At 42.9% G+C, this 18,683-nt stretch overlaps 2 protein-coding genes across 3 annotated transcripts; one reads left to right on the forward strand and one right to left on the reverse strand.

The window, feature by feature from the left end:
• Positions 1–3,322: 3,322 nt before the first annotated feature.
• Positions 3,323–6,494, forward strand: LOC122667972 (subtilisin-like protease SBT1.8). Of its 2 annotated transcripts, none has more exons than XM_043864477.1 (2): positions 3,323–4,956; positions 5,817–6,494. In XM_043864477.1, exons 1-2 carry the CDS (start codon positions 3,327–3,329, stop codon positions 6,491–6,493), a joined length of 2,307 nt encoding a protein of 768 aa, XP_043720412.1. In that variant the 5' UTR covers positions 3,323–3,326; the 3' UTR covers position 6,494. The 2 variants fall into 2 exon arrangements, with proteins under 2 accessions (XP_043720412.1, XP_043720411.1); XM_043864476.1 differs by having other exon boundaries at positions 3,323–4,953; positions 5,814–6,494.
• Positions 6,495–11,542: 5,048 nt separating this feature from the next.
• Positions 11,543–14,297, reverse strand: LOC122667971 (subtilisin-like protease SBT1.4). Its single transcript, XM_043864475.1, has 2 exons — positions 11,831–14,297; positions 11,543–11,588 (listed from the first exon to the last, which is right to left on the reverse strand). The coding sequence occupies exon 1, from the start codon at positions 14,260–14,262 to the stop codon at positions 11,854–11,856; it is 2,409 nt and encodes an 802-aa protein (XP_043720410.1). The 5' UTR covers positions 14,263–14,297; the 3' UTR covers positions 11,543–11,588; positions 11,831–11,853.
• Positions 14,298–18,683: the final 4,386 nt, after the last annotated feature.

Consider the following 18,683-nt stretch of genomic DNA (forward strand, 5'->3'; position numbering starts at 1 on the left):
TCATAATGTACGCTGCCTTACCCCCGCTTTCGCAGAGAAGCTGTTTCCTGACTTGAAACCGTGCCCACTTGATCACAATGGAGCAACCTTTATCGTTGCACCAAGGCCCGACATCATCAATTCCCAACAATCATACATCTTTTATACGGAAAGCAAATATAATCAAAGCCTAATTATCTTAACGCAGCCTCAATCACTGTTCCCAATCTCCCTCTAGTTCCTTGGTTTTTAAACCCAATAGCACACTGACTCACTGCCATGAGAAGAAATGAAATTAAGTGTGCTAACTTAACGGTAAGCTGCTCATTAGATTCAAGTAAAATTGAAGAAGATTTTAGCTATCAATCAGTTAGTTTCTGCGGCTTGAGGTTTGTCAATTAAGGGAAAAGGTTGGGCATGCCACCAGGTGTCCAGTGCTCAACTTGTGTCATCATCTCTTTTCTCTCTTTGGAAGAGACCCCTTTTCCCTCGTGTCCAGCCTTGTGATTAACGTATGTCACTAGTTTACTGAAAGTTGACAGCAATACATGCTCAAACCTCTCCCATTATTAATTAATTATGAGATTTTCTTCTTGTCAAATGATTTATAATCTTATTTTTTTCCAATGAGGATAACTCTCATTTCATTAATCACATGTGTACTAAAGAATATGTGCAAGACTAATAGGTTTTTATAATGACATAATGATTAGTCATTTTTAAATTATTTTTTGAAAACCTTACTATGCCTCGACTTAAAGAAATTTTGAGAATAAGATACGGAAAAACTAAATGAAAGTGTCAAGTTCGAAATACATCTGTAGATATATCATTTAGACAATCCCATTCATTGTATACAAATAGAAGAAGTTAATTTGTTTGCTTTGTCCCCACTTGTCATCCACACCAATGCTATCTACTCTGACGAATCTCATCAAATCACTTTCATGGGAAGTGTGTGGGCAAGTCTGACTCCTGATTTTTTTTTGAGTATCACCCCAATTTAAGGGTGTTAATTGGTTCGATTTTGATTTGATTCAAAATACAATATGTATAAATCAAAATTGAAACAAAATCGAATATTTTCATAATCTCAAAGAATTTGTTCGGTTTTATTCGGTCTTTTGTATTTAGTTTCATTCAATTCGTATATGTCTTAGGAATTCAGTTTCATAATCAGTTTTGTTCAGTTTACTTATATGTTTCGTATGCGACATTGTAGTGTCTCGTACTAGACTTGAAGAAGCAAGGCATGAAAGAGGAAATAAACATCTGTACCGAATTGCAGAAAATAAGTGAGGATAGTTGATAGTCAAAGACGGAGGTGGAAGAGACAAAGTGGAACTGAAATCTTAGAGCTCCTTTTTTAGCCTATTAGGGTTAAGTATTCTAGGTTTGGGTTACATTTCATTTGATTCGGTTCAGTTCAAATTGATATATTTTAGCATAAAATCAAAACCAATTCAAATCCAATGAAATTTTAATTTTCAAAATCAAAACTGAATCGAACTTGTCTCCATTCAATTTGATTTTAAATGGTCAGTTGATTTCAAGTTCTTGTTTGGATTCTAAATTGACACCTTTACCCCAAATGCGGAAGAAAAAAAAATCTAGAGGTTTGGTATTGGTTTTGTTTGGCAAACAATGGAGACACTACCATCTTTTTCCTCATCCATTCTCAGATATCTATTCCCTTTGGAAATGAATTCACTTCTTTCATTCTCCACCACCCATGAAAAGGCCTTTCTTTTTAAGTCGAGAGATTGCTATTAAGCGGGATTCGGCATCTGATGGTGACTTGGTGAGGTCTATGATGTGCTTAAAAGAGTGACTAGTAAGTAATTAAGTAACAATGAAAACGACTTGACGAATACCAAAAAGAAATTTTCGTGAGGCTGAGGATGGTCTATGATCAGGTAAGGCCATAAAACGAGTGCCAAAAAGCATGAAATTGACCTGAATTGAATGAAGTTAGGTCCACCTTAATGAATTACTAAACATAACCGAAGAACCGAGTTTTTTCCCACTCACGGTGAATGGGATTTCATTCATCACGGGACAGGAGAGGGCGGGAAAAGATATCAGTAGGGCATTTTGGGAACATACTAAAATCTTAGGAGGGTTTATGATCCCTAGGATGGTGGGTGTGAACCATCGTCTATGGGCAGACGAAAATTTTCTCCCAAAATAAAATGAGTAATACAAATTAGGGAAAAGGTTAGGTATGCTAGCGATATAGCATAAGCTAGCAACTTACGTGTCTATTTCTCTCTTCCTCCCTTTCAGGGGTAAGAGAATCATTTCAAAGGGAGAAGAGAGAGATTGACACATACGGTACTAGCTTACAAGTGGCTGCTAGCATACCCATCCCTCTCCCTATAAGTTATTTTCAAAATAAAATTTGTTTGAAAAAAATTGGTGCTTAGAAACAAGTGTCACGATGAGAGAACTAGAGACTTTTCATTGATCCAGGAAAACTTTCTACTCCACTTTTCACTTCACAAAGTGATCTCCCCGTTGTTTGTGTTTAGGCTTTTTCCCATAAAAGACAATATATAGGGAACCCAAAAACATTCATTCTCACACAACTATAATTCTACCATTTTTTATTTGTAGTGAACCCAAAGCATGATCAAGTTACAAACACAAGCCTAATACTAATTATGTGGATCCGCAAATACAAGACACATTCAACCTCAACACCCACGTGTTCCCTCATTGGCCCCCATGCTTGTGCAAGGGCCACACGACCATACAAAGTTCTTCTTTCCTTTAGAATTTTATTAACAATTTGCTTGTGTAGGGCGGAATGGTATTTCCAAAGGTGATGTAATAATTCTAACCCCATACATGTAATGGACCCACAACCTGACCCAATTACAAATAAAGGCCTAATAGGACGTGAAATGATTGCCTTACCCCCACTCGGGCAAGGCGCTCGGGCAGGGATATGTTGATCATTGCACACCTTACTGTAATACTGTGTCTGCGTCATAGGGTACAGTACGGGGAACTCGGCAGTAGAGGGATCCGACCCGAATTGGGACCAGCTTTGCACTTTCTTGTGCCAGCATAGAGGCCTTAGAGCTTTTGGATTGGTACCATCTCGAGGAATCATGATAAGCAAATTTGAGAATAGATAGCCTGAAAATGGTCATTCATTTACTTGTGCTTCCTCCCTCAAACCATGAAAGTGGGATTCTTCACGTAATTGTGGCTTATGAGAAAGAGAAGGAGAAGCCCCACTCTCTATCTATCTATCTATCACACTCTCTTGCTTCTGTATCTTATTCCCATTTTTTGAAGTTCTTGAGTTCCAATCATCCCTATCTCAGCTTGCAATAACGATGGCTTCTCTATCCTGCTATTCCGTCTTTTTTCTTCTTCTTCTCCTCTTTTCCTGTTTTCTTAATGTCATGGCAGCCAAGCAGACCTACATTGTACATATGAAGCATCACCATAAGCCCTCATCCTTCGCCACCCACCACGATTGGTACGTTTCCCATCTTCAATCCCTCTCATCCCATCCTTCTTCCCTTCTCTACACCTACACCACCGCCTACCATGGTTTCGCCGCCTCCCTCGACCCTGACCAAGCCAAGTCCCTCCGCCTATCCTACTCTGTTCTGGGTGTGTACCAGGACTCTGTTTACCACCTCCACACCACTCGTACCCCCAAGTTCCTAGGCCTTGACACAGACCATGGCTTGTGGGCAGGTCACCCCACGCAGGATCTCGACGAAGCTTCCGAAAATGTCATAATCGGCTTCCTCGACACCGGCATTTGGCCTGAATCCAAGAGCTTCGACGATTCGGGAATGGCCCAAGTCCCTTCCAGATGGCGAGGCCAGTGCGAATCCGGCGTCGATTTCAGCCCTTCTCTGTGCAACAGGAAACTCATCGGTGCTCGTAGCTTCTCTAAGGGCTACCTAATGGCCTCAGGTGGGAAATTCAAGAAGGAAATTAAGGAGATAGACTCGCCTCGGGACCAAGTCGGACACGGCACTCACACGACGAGTACCGCCGCTGGGTCACCTGTCGTGAACGCTAGCTTCCTCGGCTACGCCAATGGTACTGCTCGCGGGATGGCCACACGAGCTCGTGTCGCCTCTTATAAGGTGTGTTGGAGCACCGGTTGCTTTGGTTCCGACGTTCTCGCTGCAATGGATCGTGCCATTGCCGACGGTGTTGATATCCTCTCGCTTTCCCTCGGAAGTAAGCCACAACCTTACTACCGTGACCCAATTGCCATCGGAACATTTACGGCTTTGGAGATGGGAATCTTCGTGTCCAGCTCCGGTGGGAATACTGGGCCCGGCCGGGCATCGGTGGTCAATGCGGCTCCTTGGATGACCACCGTCGGCGCCGGAACTCTGGATCGTGATTTCCCTGGTTACATTCAGCTCGGGAATGGGAAACGGTTCGTCGGCGTGGGGCTGGACAGGGCAACCGGGATGGGTTCGAAAGCGGTTGGTTTGGTTTACGATAAAACCAACAGTTCGAGCAGCTTCTGCTTGCCTGGTTCGCTTGAACCGGGGCAGGTTCGTGGAAAGGTGGTGTTATGCGGCAATGGTATCAATGAGCGAGTGGAGAAGGGTGAGGTGGTACGCGCCGCCGGGGGATTGGGGATGATACTGGCCCATTCCGCGGCCAGTGGGGAGGTGTTGGTGGCAGACTGCCATATGATACCGGCGGTGTCGGTGGAAATGAAAGTAGGGGATATGATCAGGGAATATGTGGTGTCCGATCCAAATCCGACGGTCCTACTGAGCTTTGGAGGGACAGTGCTGAATGTACGTCGGTCACCGGTGGTAGCCGCATTCAGTTCAAGAGGGCCCAACACGATTACACCCCAGATATTGAAACCGGACCTGATCGGACCAGGGGTTAACATCTTGGCTGGGTGGTCGGATTTGGTGGGACCCACTGGTCTTGCGCAAGACACCATGAAGACCCGGTTCAATATCATGTCAGGTAATAACAAAGAGAGAGAGAATTTTAGGGGTATCAATCGGTTGGTCTGGACTCCGGACCGATTACAATTAGGTGGAACTGGTTTTGAGTTGGTAATAGACCAAATTAAAACCAAATTGTGAAACCAAAGTTCTTTTTTATTCGAACTTTTATTATTTGGCTTAACATGCTCTTTGGGGTTGTTAGCAATTCAATTTTGGTTCTTCATAGGAGAATAGATTGCCACAACATAGTGTTTAGATTCCTGCGCAAACCCTTTCAGAGCCCACCTGTGGATTCTACACTCTTTCACCTTCTTAAAATGCCCTATTGGATGGTAGATTTCCTACCCCTCATTGGTGAGAAATTGTACTCAGTTGTCATGGTAATCTCTATCCCTTCATACATAAGTAAGGGAGAAGATTTCGTACAATGTCAGTGTGCAGTTTCAGGCGAATAAGAAAATCCTCTTTAAAATATGACAATAGGGAGAAGGGGCAGACATATAAGACATATCACCCCCTCACATGAATAGTGATATGTGAAGGGTGGTGCAATTTCATTTTTGAACTGACATTGTGCACAACTTGGAATCAATAAAAAAAAATAAGGAATTTTTTTTTTATTTTCGATTTTGATCAGTCCAGTTTGTTCGATTTCTTGCGATTGGATAAAAGCCTAAACCAAAACTGGCCCAATGGATAGATTTGGTTTGGGCTGAGCCGATCAATTTTGATCGACTCGACCGGTTTGTGCTGAAATTTGACACCCTTAAAGTCTACTTAGAATGCACAGTATTATTAACCCAAATAAAAAAGGAAAAGAATGCACAGTATTGAATGATAACTAACGAACCATACCATTGGATTGGAATAATGCAGGTACATCAATGTCGTGTCCCCACATCAGTGGGGTGGCTGCGTTGCTCAAGGCGGCCCACCCGGATTGGAGCCCAACTGCCATCAAATCCGCGCTCATGACGACTGCCTACACCCACGACAACACCAAATCCCCTCTCCGCGACGCCGCAGGTGGTGGTTTCTCCACACCATGGGCCCATGGGTCGGGTCATGTGGACCCGCGTAAAGCCCTCTCCCCTGGCCTTGTCTACGATGCTACCCTCGCAGACTACATTGCTTTAATCTGCTCATTAGACAACAGCACCGATCACGTTCAAGCCATCACCAAGCGGCCCAACGTCACTTGTTCCCGGCGGTTCAAAGACCCGGTTGAGTTCAATTACCCATCGTTCTCGGTGTCGTTTGAGAAGACCCGGTGGGTCGTCGAGTACACCAGAGAATTGACCAATGTCGGGGCTGCCTCTTCCACCTATAACGTTACTGTGTGTGGGTCCCCAAGCGTAGAGGTGAAAGTCACTCCCACTAGGCTTGTGTTCAGAGAGGTAGGGGAGAAGCTGAGATACACAGTCACGTTCGTGGCAAAGAAGGGTATGATGAATCGGGTTGAAACGGGTCCGGAGTCCGGGTGGATCGTTTGGGGTAACGAGCAATACCAAGTTCGAAGCCCAGTCTCTTACGAATGGACGCAATCACAACTGTGATGAACGGTTCAAAATCCATCTTTCCATCTTCTGCTTTGCTTGATTACGAAATCAAATTTACACTGGCTGTGTTGGTAGAAAGGGAGTTTGCAAAGATTTGAAAGTGTATCACTTGTACCTATACATGTGTAGAGGCACCATAGGCACCCATACATATATACAAGGGCATCATGGGCACCTATTTATAGGTATATGCCCATACATTTAGGCACCATTAAACCAAACTCTCTCTCTCTCTATTTCTATGTCCAAATACTCTTATAGTATTCTGTTGGTAATGTAGTAATAATGCTTTAGCTTCTTACTACCTTCCGTTGTTGCATTAAAAGCTTCTTCAAAACTCTTTTAGTGGACATAACACCATAGGCATCCATACATGTATAAAGGGGTATCATAGGTACCTATATATATAGGTACATGACCATATACGTATAGACACCATTACACTTATAAACTAACCTCCCAGTTCCTTCGGATGACTAGGAAGAAATCCATTACTATTTACTTCCCATTCCATCAAAGGTTTGAGCCAATCAAGGCCAACCCAGCCTAATCTAGATCAATCAAGGTTAGGTTGGGCTGAGCTCATAGGTTTGGTCCTGGGCTAAGATATCTCAGTCTGACCTCATGACCGAGTTGGGCTTGGGCTGAGCTAAGAGAACTTTGGGCTGGGCTGGGTTTTAAAAAACGTAGCCAAGTTTCGCCCCTACTTCTAATGGACTTGAAAGTTAAAAACGTTTACCATTCCATAGGAAAATCATAGGATTTAATAAAGAAATGGGAAGGGGTTTCCTGCCCAGCTGCTGGACCTGTGCTAGCATGGAAGCTAAGGGGAGCACACGCATAGGGATCCAAGTGGAGGGATAGGGTGGTCACTTCACTGCCTCATGTGAGAGGGTGTAGGGGAATGCTGCCGGGCAACACTTTTTTTTCCTAAATAAATGGAGGGTAAAATTTTCCCATGATGCCAGAATGGGGTGCACTCCCAAATTCTTTCTCCTCTCTAACTATCCCCCAACATTCTCTCTCCTCAGCCACTACTAAAGGAAATGAACGACATTGGTATGACATTGCAAACCTTCATACACTAGCATCGTGAGGAACCTCCCTCTTATAAATAAATAAGGAAAATAGTAAACTTCTTGTACACCCCCTAAGGTTTGTCCTATTGTCCCGTACATCCCATAATTTTTAAAACTTTACTTACAGACTCATGCACTTCACGGTGTTAGTTAAGTGTTAGTTTTACAATGTAAAAAACCAAAATAGTCTTTGTACATTTCTTCCAAAATAGCAAAAACTAAAATGACCATTAAGAAAAAAAAAAAAAACAGTTTTGGAGGAGGAACCAAAAAGGGTTTTGGGGAAAACCATGGCCGAAGCTCCTTGAGCTTGGGAGAACCAGCGTTCATAACAACACCACCTCTTCTTCTCCTTCTCCTTTTTTCTCTGTAAGTTATAAGGTTTAAAAAAAATCATGGATGTACATGACAATCGGACAAACCTCAAGGGGTGTACAAGAAGTTTACTCTAATAAAGAAAAAGTTCTCTTAGCCGTTGGGGCAAGGTACACTAGCACTTTTTGTCTATCTCTCTTACCTTCACAATTAATGACCTTACTGTCCTCCAATGAACGATATTATTTTGTTGTAGCTCATTGATTCACTCCTCCTATGCCGCTTGCTCAGCAAGCCCTCTCTCAAATAAGGGGTAAAAAACCCTATAAGACAGCATGAGTTCTGTGTTTAAACAGAAAGGGGCATGAAATGACTACTTCACCACTTGTGAAAGATAAAAATCCCGCTTTATTGATGCTTCCGTAACCTTTCTATTGCGCAGGCCAGGTTGCCTTTTAGGAAACCTCAACCCTCACATCATGTGTATTAGAAACTAGTTTAAAAAAGAAAAAAAGGAAAATACTCCCAAAGCAAGAGGGGTAGGCTATACCATATCCCTCCCTTCTGTCCTTATTGATGAGCCGTGATCCATACTCCTCATTGGTTTGGCTTCCCCACTCCGTCAGCTTAAAGAACCCTCCCTGGCCCCCTTAAGAAAACTATGGCTTTTTTTTTTGTTGTTTTCATTCTCTTGCACGTCACCATACTTGTGACGGTTAGGTGTATACGCAACGCCTCTTTTCTCCAAGGCTTCCAGCCTTTCATGTTCCAATTATTGGATTGGAAGTGATGGAACTCCCCTAAACTTTTTGGAAGGGAGATCCACACGCTATTTCTTTTCTTTGATCTTTTGGTTTTTAGTTGAAATCTTTTGGTCTTTGATTCACAATGTTTATCTCCTCTAATTTCTTGTCCGGTCCAGTTCTCCAGTTCCTTTAACAAGGGGGCTGAAATAACTATCCTACTCCTGCCCAAACACTCTTCTCGGATGGGATCTATCACCCTCTTATGGGAGAATGTTCTCTGTGTTACAATGCAGACTGTGCCTAGACACATGAGAGTGGGTGTAATAACCACCATGTCCTCTTGAGTGGTAGGCTCATGTACCTGAGCGCAATCTGAACTGCGGCACAAAGAACAGCGCCCTTTTTCCTATATAGGAGGACCCCTAGCAGCATTATTGTCTCTTCTTGCTCTCTTCTTTGAAGCAAACAATTTCAAAGAATATGACGCGAGGTCCAGATTACTTTTGAATTAAGAGGGGGCCGTGGAAATAATGGAAAGTCATTGTCTTGTAGTACTCTTTGTGTCCTTATAATTTGTGGTTGACATCACATCTCGATAGAAGTTGATTTGTTTACGAAACAGAACTGACTATAGATGACTTAAGTAATGTATACTGATTTGTAATTAATTTGCAGAAGAGACATTTGCATTATTTGGAGAAGATATTCAAGGTGGGTCACCTACTCACCTACAGCTTTTAATAATTTTTTGAGAGGGAGATTCACACGTGTTCATGGAATGAGGTAACAAATCAGTAGAATTTTTTTTCTGTCGGGTTCTCTGCCCAGTACGCTTGTCCAGTGTGAGGATCTTCTCATTCGGAAGCAAAAATGATAACTTAATCTCACTTAGACAAGAGTTTAGGTCCACTCAAGAGATAGAGTGATCATTGCACCTATTCTCATGTGTTTGGGCACAGCCTACACCCCCGGCACAGAAAGAACATTTTCCCTATAATGTAACTAATAAATGGTGTTTGAAAACTATTAATCCTTGGGCAAATAGCATAGTGCAACAATTATTGTTCAACAGATGTCAACCTATCATTTCTCTGAATTAAAAAAAAAAAGAAAATTTGGTCTCGTTCAATCGACAAGCAAGCCAACGGACGTAATTCACTATTTTTCTTTTCAAACGAGTCATCAAGGATTCTTTTCGCCCTTTTTCGGAGAGGTGGACAAATATTGACATGTTGCAAGTCAAAGGTCAACATCGGTGGCTTTTAATTTCATAAACATCCCCCAACATCGGTCATCTTTCTTCTATATACCCCCTCTGGCCCTCTTCACCTTAAACCGTAATAGGTGGGAAAGGTCTTACCACCTATCATATTCCTTGGCTGCACCACCACTAGGATTGTAAATGGATCGGATTCGGTTTGGATAGTGTTATATTTGTATTTACATTCGATTATTTATTAGATAGATTCGGATAGTGCTACATGGATACGGACACGGATACGAATCGGATATTTTATCCGTTTACATATAAATATAGTTTTTCGGATAACTATAGCCTATCCGTATCTGCATCCATTTAGCTTTCAGATGGATTCAAATAGTGCTAAATGAATACAGACACGAATACGGAAATGGATTTCGGCTATTCATTTACACCCCTAACCACCACCAATGTAGTCCTACATACACCGTTGTACATTATCTATGTTGTTCTTCTCTGCACATCTGCACGGATCCGATTTCTCTACTTCTGCCTGCTCGATACTGCCGTGCGCCGCCACACACAAGCGTAGCGAAAAGTACCGACTTACTCCCGTTTGGACAAGTCGCTCAGGCAAGAGTAAGGCAGTACATTCCGCCTTGCTTGTGTGTAGGGTGCACATGGCAGTAGGGGTAAGCGGAAGTAGAGGAGTTGAATTACATTTGCAAAGGGTCAACTTTTTTCCTGGTTAGTCACTGAGCCAGTTTTAACCAAATTTCTTGTGGGCACATCCTGTATTTTTAAGAATTGGGATAGGAATCGGCAGAGGCCAATCTCAATTTCAATCCATCCGAGTCAATCTATTCATACCTTCGTGTCAGTATAAGTAGACACCGATATCGATACCTAGCCAATCTCATATCGGTGGATTGATACAAGACTAGGGTACATACTGATTCGAATTGATATTAACTAAGATTGATACCGATCCCAATACTGATTACTAAAACACTGATCATACTAGATCTTTGAGGTAGGACATATTTTGGCGGATTTCTAATGGATCTATATCGATTCTAATTGGGACGGACAAATCCCATTCTTCTAAACCTGATGCAAACTTGTTTGCTTCTCTTTCTTTTATTGTTGATTTTATATGATCAATTGTCAATTTTTCTTCATCTCTATACCAACTATCACGGGCATATTTTTAGTAGAGTCAACATACTCAATACCATGGACAACGCTTGATCAAGGCCAACTTAGACCAGTATAGTCCTCTCAATGATCACCTCATACGATTTTACAACAATCGATGAAACATTGTTCGTCGAGTCTCGACCTCCCCGTGATTCTTCACTATTTACCCAATATGTCCCTCGTCATGTATTCCAAGTTGGAACCACATCAAGACAAGCAGTTTGACCTCTTTCCACTAATCCACTCCTTGTCTTCAATAAAATTTCTCTTTACCCAAAAAAAAATAAAAAATAAAAATTTTATACGACCAATTCAAACCAATTATATGGTTGGATTACATTAAACATACATCAATTCATGTTCGTAAAATTTTACACATAAACAATAGACAAACAATAGACAAGGTTGGATTACATTAATTACATGTTCGTAAAATTTTACACAAACAATAGACAAGGTTGGATTACATTAAACATACATTAATTACATGTTCGTAAAATTTCACATAAACAATAGACAATCGATATTCTCTACTTGATAAAGCAGCTGCTCCCCCTCCCCTATATTAAAATCTTCTGCAGTACCGGCAGGGTGACTATGCACATCCGACGGCATAGCAGAGGACATGTGTGCCACTTGACCTATGCTGTGCCATTGGATGTGCACCGCCGCCCCCACCAATACTGTAGAGGATCCTGTAACCCCCCCCCCCCCTCTCCCCCTCCTTTTTTTTTTTTATTTTTTTTTTTATACTATTATTTTTTTAAGGGTGTGAAATACTTCTTACCCTTTTTCATCCTCTAGAAAACCAAATAATTAGAGCCCAGATTTCCCTGCTTCCACATTACTATTGGACAGATAAGATGAGATATCGTAGTCGTAGCTCTGACTCCATCTGATTGCGATTGGGCTTGTCACTCTGTGGGTCCCGTCACTCCACTCAATCCCACCAAAAGCCGCTGACATTGCAGCCGTCTGATCATTGATCGAGCTGGCGGAGGAGGAGAATGTGATACTATATCCCAAGCTCTGATTTGCCGCACTGAACACTAGCTTACTCGGCGAAACTGTAATCTTAACTGTCGATGGACCCCATACCTTAGCCTCGTATACCACATCCAACGAACTCCCAACGTTTGTAACTACCCTACTATAACTAACCACGTCACTTCCTGGTTTGAAAACGACAGAGAAGGATGGGTAGTTGAGATCTCCGGGACTACCCAAGCTCGGTGAGTACGAAGCACAGTCCACAGGAGATTGGTCCCTAACGAAGATCGCTATCTGCTTTGAATTGAATCCAACGGCACAAAGGAATGCCACGTAATCATTTACACCCATGTCATACACCAAACCTGGATTTAAGGCTCTGTTTGGGTCAACGTGGCCTGCACCATGGACGAACGGTGTGGATTCCCCGCCGTTCGCAAGATCTTTGATGTTCTGGCCGGCGTTGTCGAGATTGTAAGCTGTGGTCATGAGGGCAGATTTCACGGCAGCTGGGCTCCATGCCGGGTGGGCCTTCCGGAGCAAAGCCGCTAACCCGCTAACGTGAGGACAGGACATGGAGGTACCAGAGATGATATTGAAATCCACACGCCTAGGGTCGAATTCCAGATCGGTCGGACCAACTGCGCCGGTCCAACCGGCTAGGATGTTGACGCCGGGAGCTATCACATCCGGTTTGAGAATTTCCGGCGTCTGGTGGTTGGGACCACGACTCGAGAAGGCAGCGACTTTGGGAGCAGCGGGTGAGGATCCTATCATCGTTCCCCGGGAGACAATGGTGGCCGTCGGCGATGGATTCGATCGGGCGTATTCACGGATCTTGTCAGCTGCGCTTTGACCAACCATGGTCGCAGGGATGAGATGAGAGTCGGCGATGAGCTCCTCCCCACTCTCGGCGGTGTTCGCCATTATCAACCCGATTCCGCCGGCGGTCTTGACTGCACTCCCTTTCTCCACTCTCGCGTTACCGCCGCGATCGCAGATAACAATCTTCCCAGCTACTTTGGAGGAATCCAGATCCCCGGAGTAGCAATACCTGCTACCGCAGTCGGCAGCGTAGACAAGGGGGTAATTCTGTCCGTCGAGCGGATCGCCAGAGTAAAGAGAGACTCCGCCGAAGACTCTTCCATCACCGAGGACCACATCCGCAGGGAATTCCCTATCTATGGTAGAGGCACCGACGGTGAGAATCCAGGGGGCGATGTTGACAGCAGTGGAAGGACCAGGTCCAGAGTTCCCAGCCGAGCAGGACACAAGCACTCCTTTCTGGGCGGCTCCGAAGGCTCCGATCGCAATCGAATCATGGTCGTAACGAGGGGCATAGCCACCGGCTCCGACGGACAGAGAGATAACATCGACACCGTCGGCAACAGCTTGGTCCATGGCGGCGAGTATATCGGAGTCGAAGCAACCTACGCTCCAGCAGATCTTGTAGGCGGCAATTCTCGCTTTCGTGGCCATCCCTCTCGCTTCTCCGACGGCGTATTTGAATAAACCAGCATTTTCAACGGCAGATCCAGCGGCCGTAGATGAGGTATGGGTGCCGTGACCTTCTGTGTCCCTGGGAGACTTGGATTCGAGGGACTCATTAATTGGCCTTCCCATGGCAGCCTCGTACCCTTTATAGAAAGCTCTGGCACCTATGATCTTCCTGCTACAAGCCGGGAAATCAGGCCCAGTTTCGCAGATGCCCTTAAAAGTGGATGGTACAATTGACAACCCGGAATCGGAAAAGCTGGGCCGCTCAGGCCAGATTCCCGTATCAAGGACGCCAATGACAACATCGTCGGCGTAATCGGAATTGGGCCAGATACCGGAAGCATCGACGAGGCCGAGGAATTTAGGGGTGTGGGTGGTGTGGAGGTGGCGGATCCGGTCGGGGATGACGGAGAGGACGCCTGGAAAGCGGCGAACCTGGGCTGCTTGAGAGTGGGTGAGGCGGACAGAGAAGCCGGAGGCGGCGTGATTATAAGTATAGATGATTTGAGAAGGGTGAGGTGAGTGAGGGAGAGATCGGAGAATTGAGGCGTACCAGTGATGGTGGGTTGTGAACAGCGGCGGTTTCTCTGATGACGAAACGTGGATGATGAAGGTCTCCGACTCCGATCCAGATTGGTTAGAAGAAGAAGAAGAGATCGCAGACGGGAGAAGACAAAGGCCAAAAAAGAGAAAGAGAACGAAGGAGATGAAAGGAACGATAGTCATCCTTCCCTCCATTTCTGCTATTCTTCGGATTCTGAGTGGGAGATTTCTGTTTTTATCCAGAGAATTGGGGGGAGATACTTCGCAAGTGATGACCTCATCATCTGATAACTTGTACTCCAGTGCGTAGGGGAGAAATGGAATCTAAAAAAAAAAACAATTTGTTGGTCGAACGAATCTCAAAATGATCTGAGTTGGAGATTTTTGCATTTAGCCAGAGAATTGGGGGAGATACTTCGCAAGTGATGACCTCATCACCTGATTGAGAAATGGAATCTAAAAAAAAAACAATTTGTTGGTCGAACGAATCTCAAAATGATCTGAGTTGGAGATTTTTGCATTTAGCCAGAGAATTGGGGGAGATACTTCGCAAGTGATGACCTCATCACCTGATTATTTGTGGATGGAATCTCAAAATTTAAAGAGGGTTAGAGTTGGACACAATATCGCCTTCTTGATTGGACAGTTTTTTTGAAATTTTGTTGTTTATGAATGTTGAGAAATAATAATAGCGTATAGAGTGTAATTACCACAAAAAAGACAAAGTGCAGAGAGTAAAGATCGTGGATCCACATCCTCAACATCCAAAGGTCGTACTTTCATCCCTTGAGTTTACTGCACACCACCTGACCTGATAATCATTCAACGATTGTTATTTAAAAAATTCAAATTATTTTGAAATCCAGATGAGATTTATTTGAACCATCTTAAATTTCAAATCAACCTCACCTGATCGGTTTAAAACAAATCAAATCGAACTTATTTCTTTCAAATTAAACCCATTTCACTCATCTGCCTAGGTTTTCAAATCGAACGAAAAATCCCAACAGAACCTCTCTCGAATCCCTCCCTCTCTCACTCATCCCTCTCACGACTTCTTAGTGGCAACGGCAACAAGCTGTTGCTACTTTTCTGGTGTACTTGCCCTAACCTGAATCTCGATCTCCTCTCTCACTCACTCTGGAAATACTCTCTCGTGCCTCCCTCATTCTCTCTGTGTTCCAGATGACCCTTATGCTCTTTACAAACCCTAAGTGAGAAAACTAGTTATAACAGATTTTCCATCTTGTTTGATCCAAAGGAAAAGCTTTGATTTCTTTTTTGGGAAGTAGTTTTCTGTACAGGAGTATGGCCTACGTCAGCACTCCCATGTATCTATCTCTCTTCTCCTTAAAACAAGGGGGGTAGAGGTATCTTTTCACATAGGGAGGAGAGAGATAGACTCATAGGAGTGTTGCAAGCTATCACTGTTAACGATTTAGTGGGAACCGACTGCCAAGACATTATCTTCTCCATCACAAACCCAGCTTCTAATCCTCCAATACACACTATTTAGATTATTCGGGACATCCAACAGCTGCTCTGTTACCTTTATTCCAAGAAGCACCAAGTTGCTGATGCCTTGGCCTGGAAGGCTATGTCATTAACACGCATGACGTCTTGGCCGATTATCTCTCCATGGATTGTTCATCTTTGTAATAGCGACTCCATGTATCCTTCGCATTCTTATCAATATATTTCAATTTACCCCAAAAAAAAAAGAAAGGGCTGATGCCTTGGCCTGGAAGGCTATGTCATTACAGCACATGACGTCTTGACCGATTATCTCTCCATGGATTGTTCATCTTTGTAATAGCGACTTCATGTGTCCTTCGCATTCTTATCAATAAATTTTAATTTAACAAAAAAAAAAGGGTTGTGGCCTGTGGGGGCATACTTGGTCTGATGGTCCTCCTGTAAAAGTTTTATTTTTTTAGGGGGTTAAGAAAGTCTTGTAACAACAAAGAGCTGTTACAAAGTCCCAATCAGGCTTCTCATGAAGTGACAAAACAGAGAATAGTTAGCCTTCTTTGAAAAAATTTGAAAAAATATAAAATCCGAACCAAGCTTGCAAGAAAAAAATAATAATAATGACGAATAGTACCATAATATGAAGGAAAAAAAAAAACACAAAAAAGGTCCCAATCATGAGTCAAGGCAAGATTGGATAACACCCCCAACAGCGGTGATGTGGCCACCGAGGCAATTCACTCTATACCGTTGATGTACCACTCGTGGCCCACAGTATAGTATACCATTTTTCCATTTTCTCTTGGCTATGTGGCAAATCGGATAAGATCCAGCCTTTTAAGGACAAGTAAACCTCTAAAACCAGCAAGATATAGGGCGGGACTTCTGGTCTTTAATTACCCATTTCTTTAATTCTTACACCGCACGATGGCACAGCAGCGTTGGAGCGTACAGCAACGGATAAAAATTTCTTGTTCGATCCTTTGATCATGGCTAAATATTGAAGAAAATTATTTAAAAAATAAAGAAAAACAAAGATTGAAAATCCAAGTGGTGAGAAAGTGCACAATAATGGGCAGAATACGGGAAGTTATTTGAATGAATTATATTCAAATTTGGACACCAGATTAATCTCACATCATCAATCTACATGACAATGTTTGAAGTGGACGTGTAAGGTGTTGGAATCACTTTTCCATGAGATGAGGTAAATTCTTCCACAGGAACTGAAAATACTTCCCACGAAGCAAACAAATTTCCGCTCATTTGGACTACTTAACTCAACTTTTTCCCTGTAAGGCACCATTTTGAGTGTCCACCCTCGGGCGTCAAAGCTTCCATCAATAAAATATCTAAGAGCAAACTACATGCACTCCTGGTGTTTGAAACAATAACAGAACACTTCTCCTAGTTTGACATTTTATTATAAGTCTCTAATGGCTCCCAAGTCACGATGATAGTGAGCTGTTAGTTTTTAAAATGAAAAGACCATTTTATCCTTATTATATCTTAAATCAAAATGATAAAATCTAAAGGGTTAATCTTATTCTATTTTCATTTTTACCCTTAATGATTTTATCACTCAGATTTTCTAATGGATGGTTTTTTTGTACTTTCACCTCTCTCCATCTCCCTCTTCCTCACCTTCTCCCATTCTTCTTCTCTAAGGGTCCGGCTCCGGCTCCTTCTCCTTACCGCCTCTAGCTCTCCCTGTCCCACTCCCCTTCCTCACTGACTATGGCTAGGGATGTAAACGGATCGGATTCGACTTGGATAGTGTTATATCCGCATCCGAATCCAATTAACTATCGGACGGATTTGGATAGTGCTAAACGGATACGGACACGGATACGGATCTGATATTTTATCCGTTTACATGTAAATATAGCTTTTCGGATAGCAATAGCCTATCCGTATCCGCATCTGTTTAGCTTTCGGACGGATTCGGATAGTGCTAAACGGATATGGACATGGATTCGAAAACGGATTTCGGCTCTTCATTTACACCCCTAACTATGGCTCCAGCTTCCTTTTTCCTCTCCTTTCCCTCTCCTCCCTACTCTATTCTATTGTTCTCACCCTGCTATTGAAACCCTAATCCGTCGAAAGCTCTTGTAAACACAGATTCAGGCACAGTTCTCTTCTTCAGCTTTCTTCCCCATTTTCAAGTTCCCAATTCCTCTCCTCTCTACTCTGTTATATTTTCCCTCTCCTTTCCCTCTCCCTCAGTCTACTCTGTTCTTCTTGTCCAAGTATCGATGTAAGAAATAAATACCCAAAAACAGAGTACCGTATGGCATGAAGAGAAGTCTAATTAGATGATCTTAGCTGCAGTGATGAACCCCAAATAAAGATAGAATGTAGTATCCATGAGGGTTAACAAAAAACTCTAAACATTACGTGGATTTGATGGATTTATGTAGAATAAAATCAGATCTTAAATAAAGCCAAATCCGACTTTATTTCAGCGTGCTCATGTTTCTCAATACTCTCTCAAGTCTGAAGTGCAACGAATCTGATAACTTGCACAAATTTCCAAATCTCTTTTTTTTGTTTTTGCCCACATGTATGGGATTTACATGTGTGGTAACCATTACAGAGTGAATCCAAGCAAATTAAAATGTACAAATGTTGATATGTGTAGACCTCCACCTGCTCCTACTTCATTTCCTTCTCTTTATCAGTGATGAATGAGAGGTGACTCTCATGAAAAGGGGCTTCTTTGGATGTCCCGAGACCGATTTGGATTTTCTCCTTATCTACTTGGGGTAAAAAAAAATGGGTTCCACTAAACCTTCCTTCTTTTTGGAGGCAAAATATGCCCTGTTTCAGGTGGAAGAAAGATGCTGCAACTGCAAGATTCTGTAATATTGCCTTTTGGCTCACCGATTCATAGGAATTAAAAGATGTAATTACCCAAAGACCAATGTCCGAAATCCATGAAAGCTACATGACATGCTCCAACAGTGTCCCTCAACAGAGGAGTTCTGCCAGAAAGAGATGATCTTCACTTTCGTCGGAGAAGAAAGCGGTGAGATGGAGGAAGATGAGGTTGGAAAGATGGAAGGTTGAAGAGAAGGGTTTAGGTTTTGAAAGGTGAGGGTAAAAGGGTAAAACTATAGTAATGAGGGGTAATATGATCATTT

The sequence above is a fragment of the Telopea speciosissima genome, chromosome 7 (genome assembly GCF_018873765.1).
Source record: "Telopea speciosissima isolate NSW1024214 ecotype Mountain lineage chromosome 7, Tspe_v1, whole genome shotgun sequence".
NCBI lineage: Eukaryota > Viridiplantae > Streptophyta > Magnoliopsida > Proteales > Proteaceae > Telopea > Telopea speciosissima.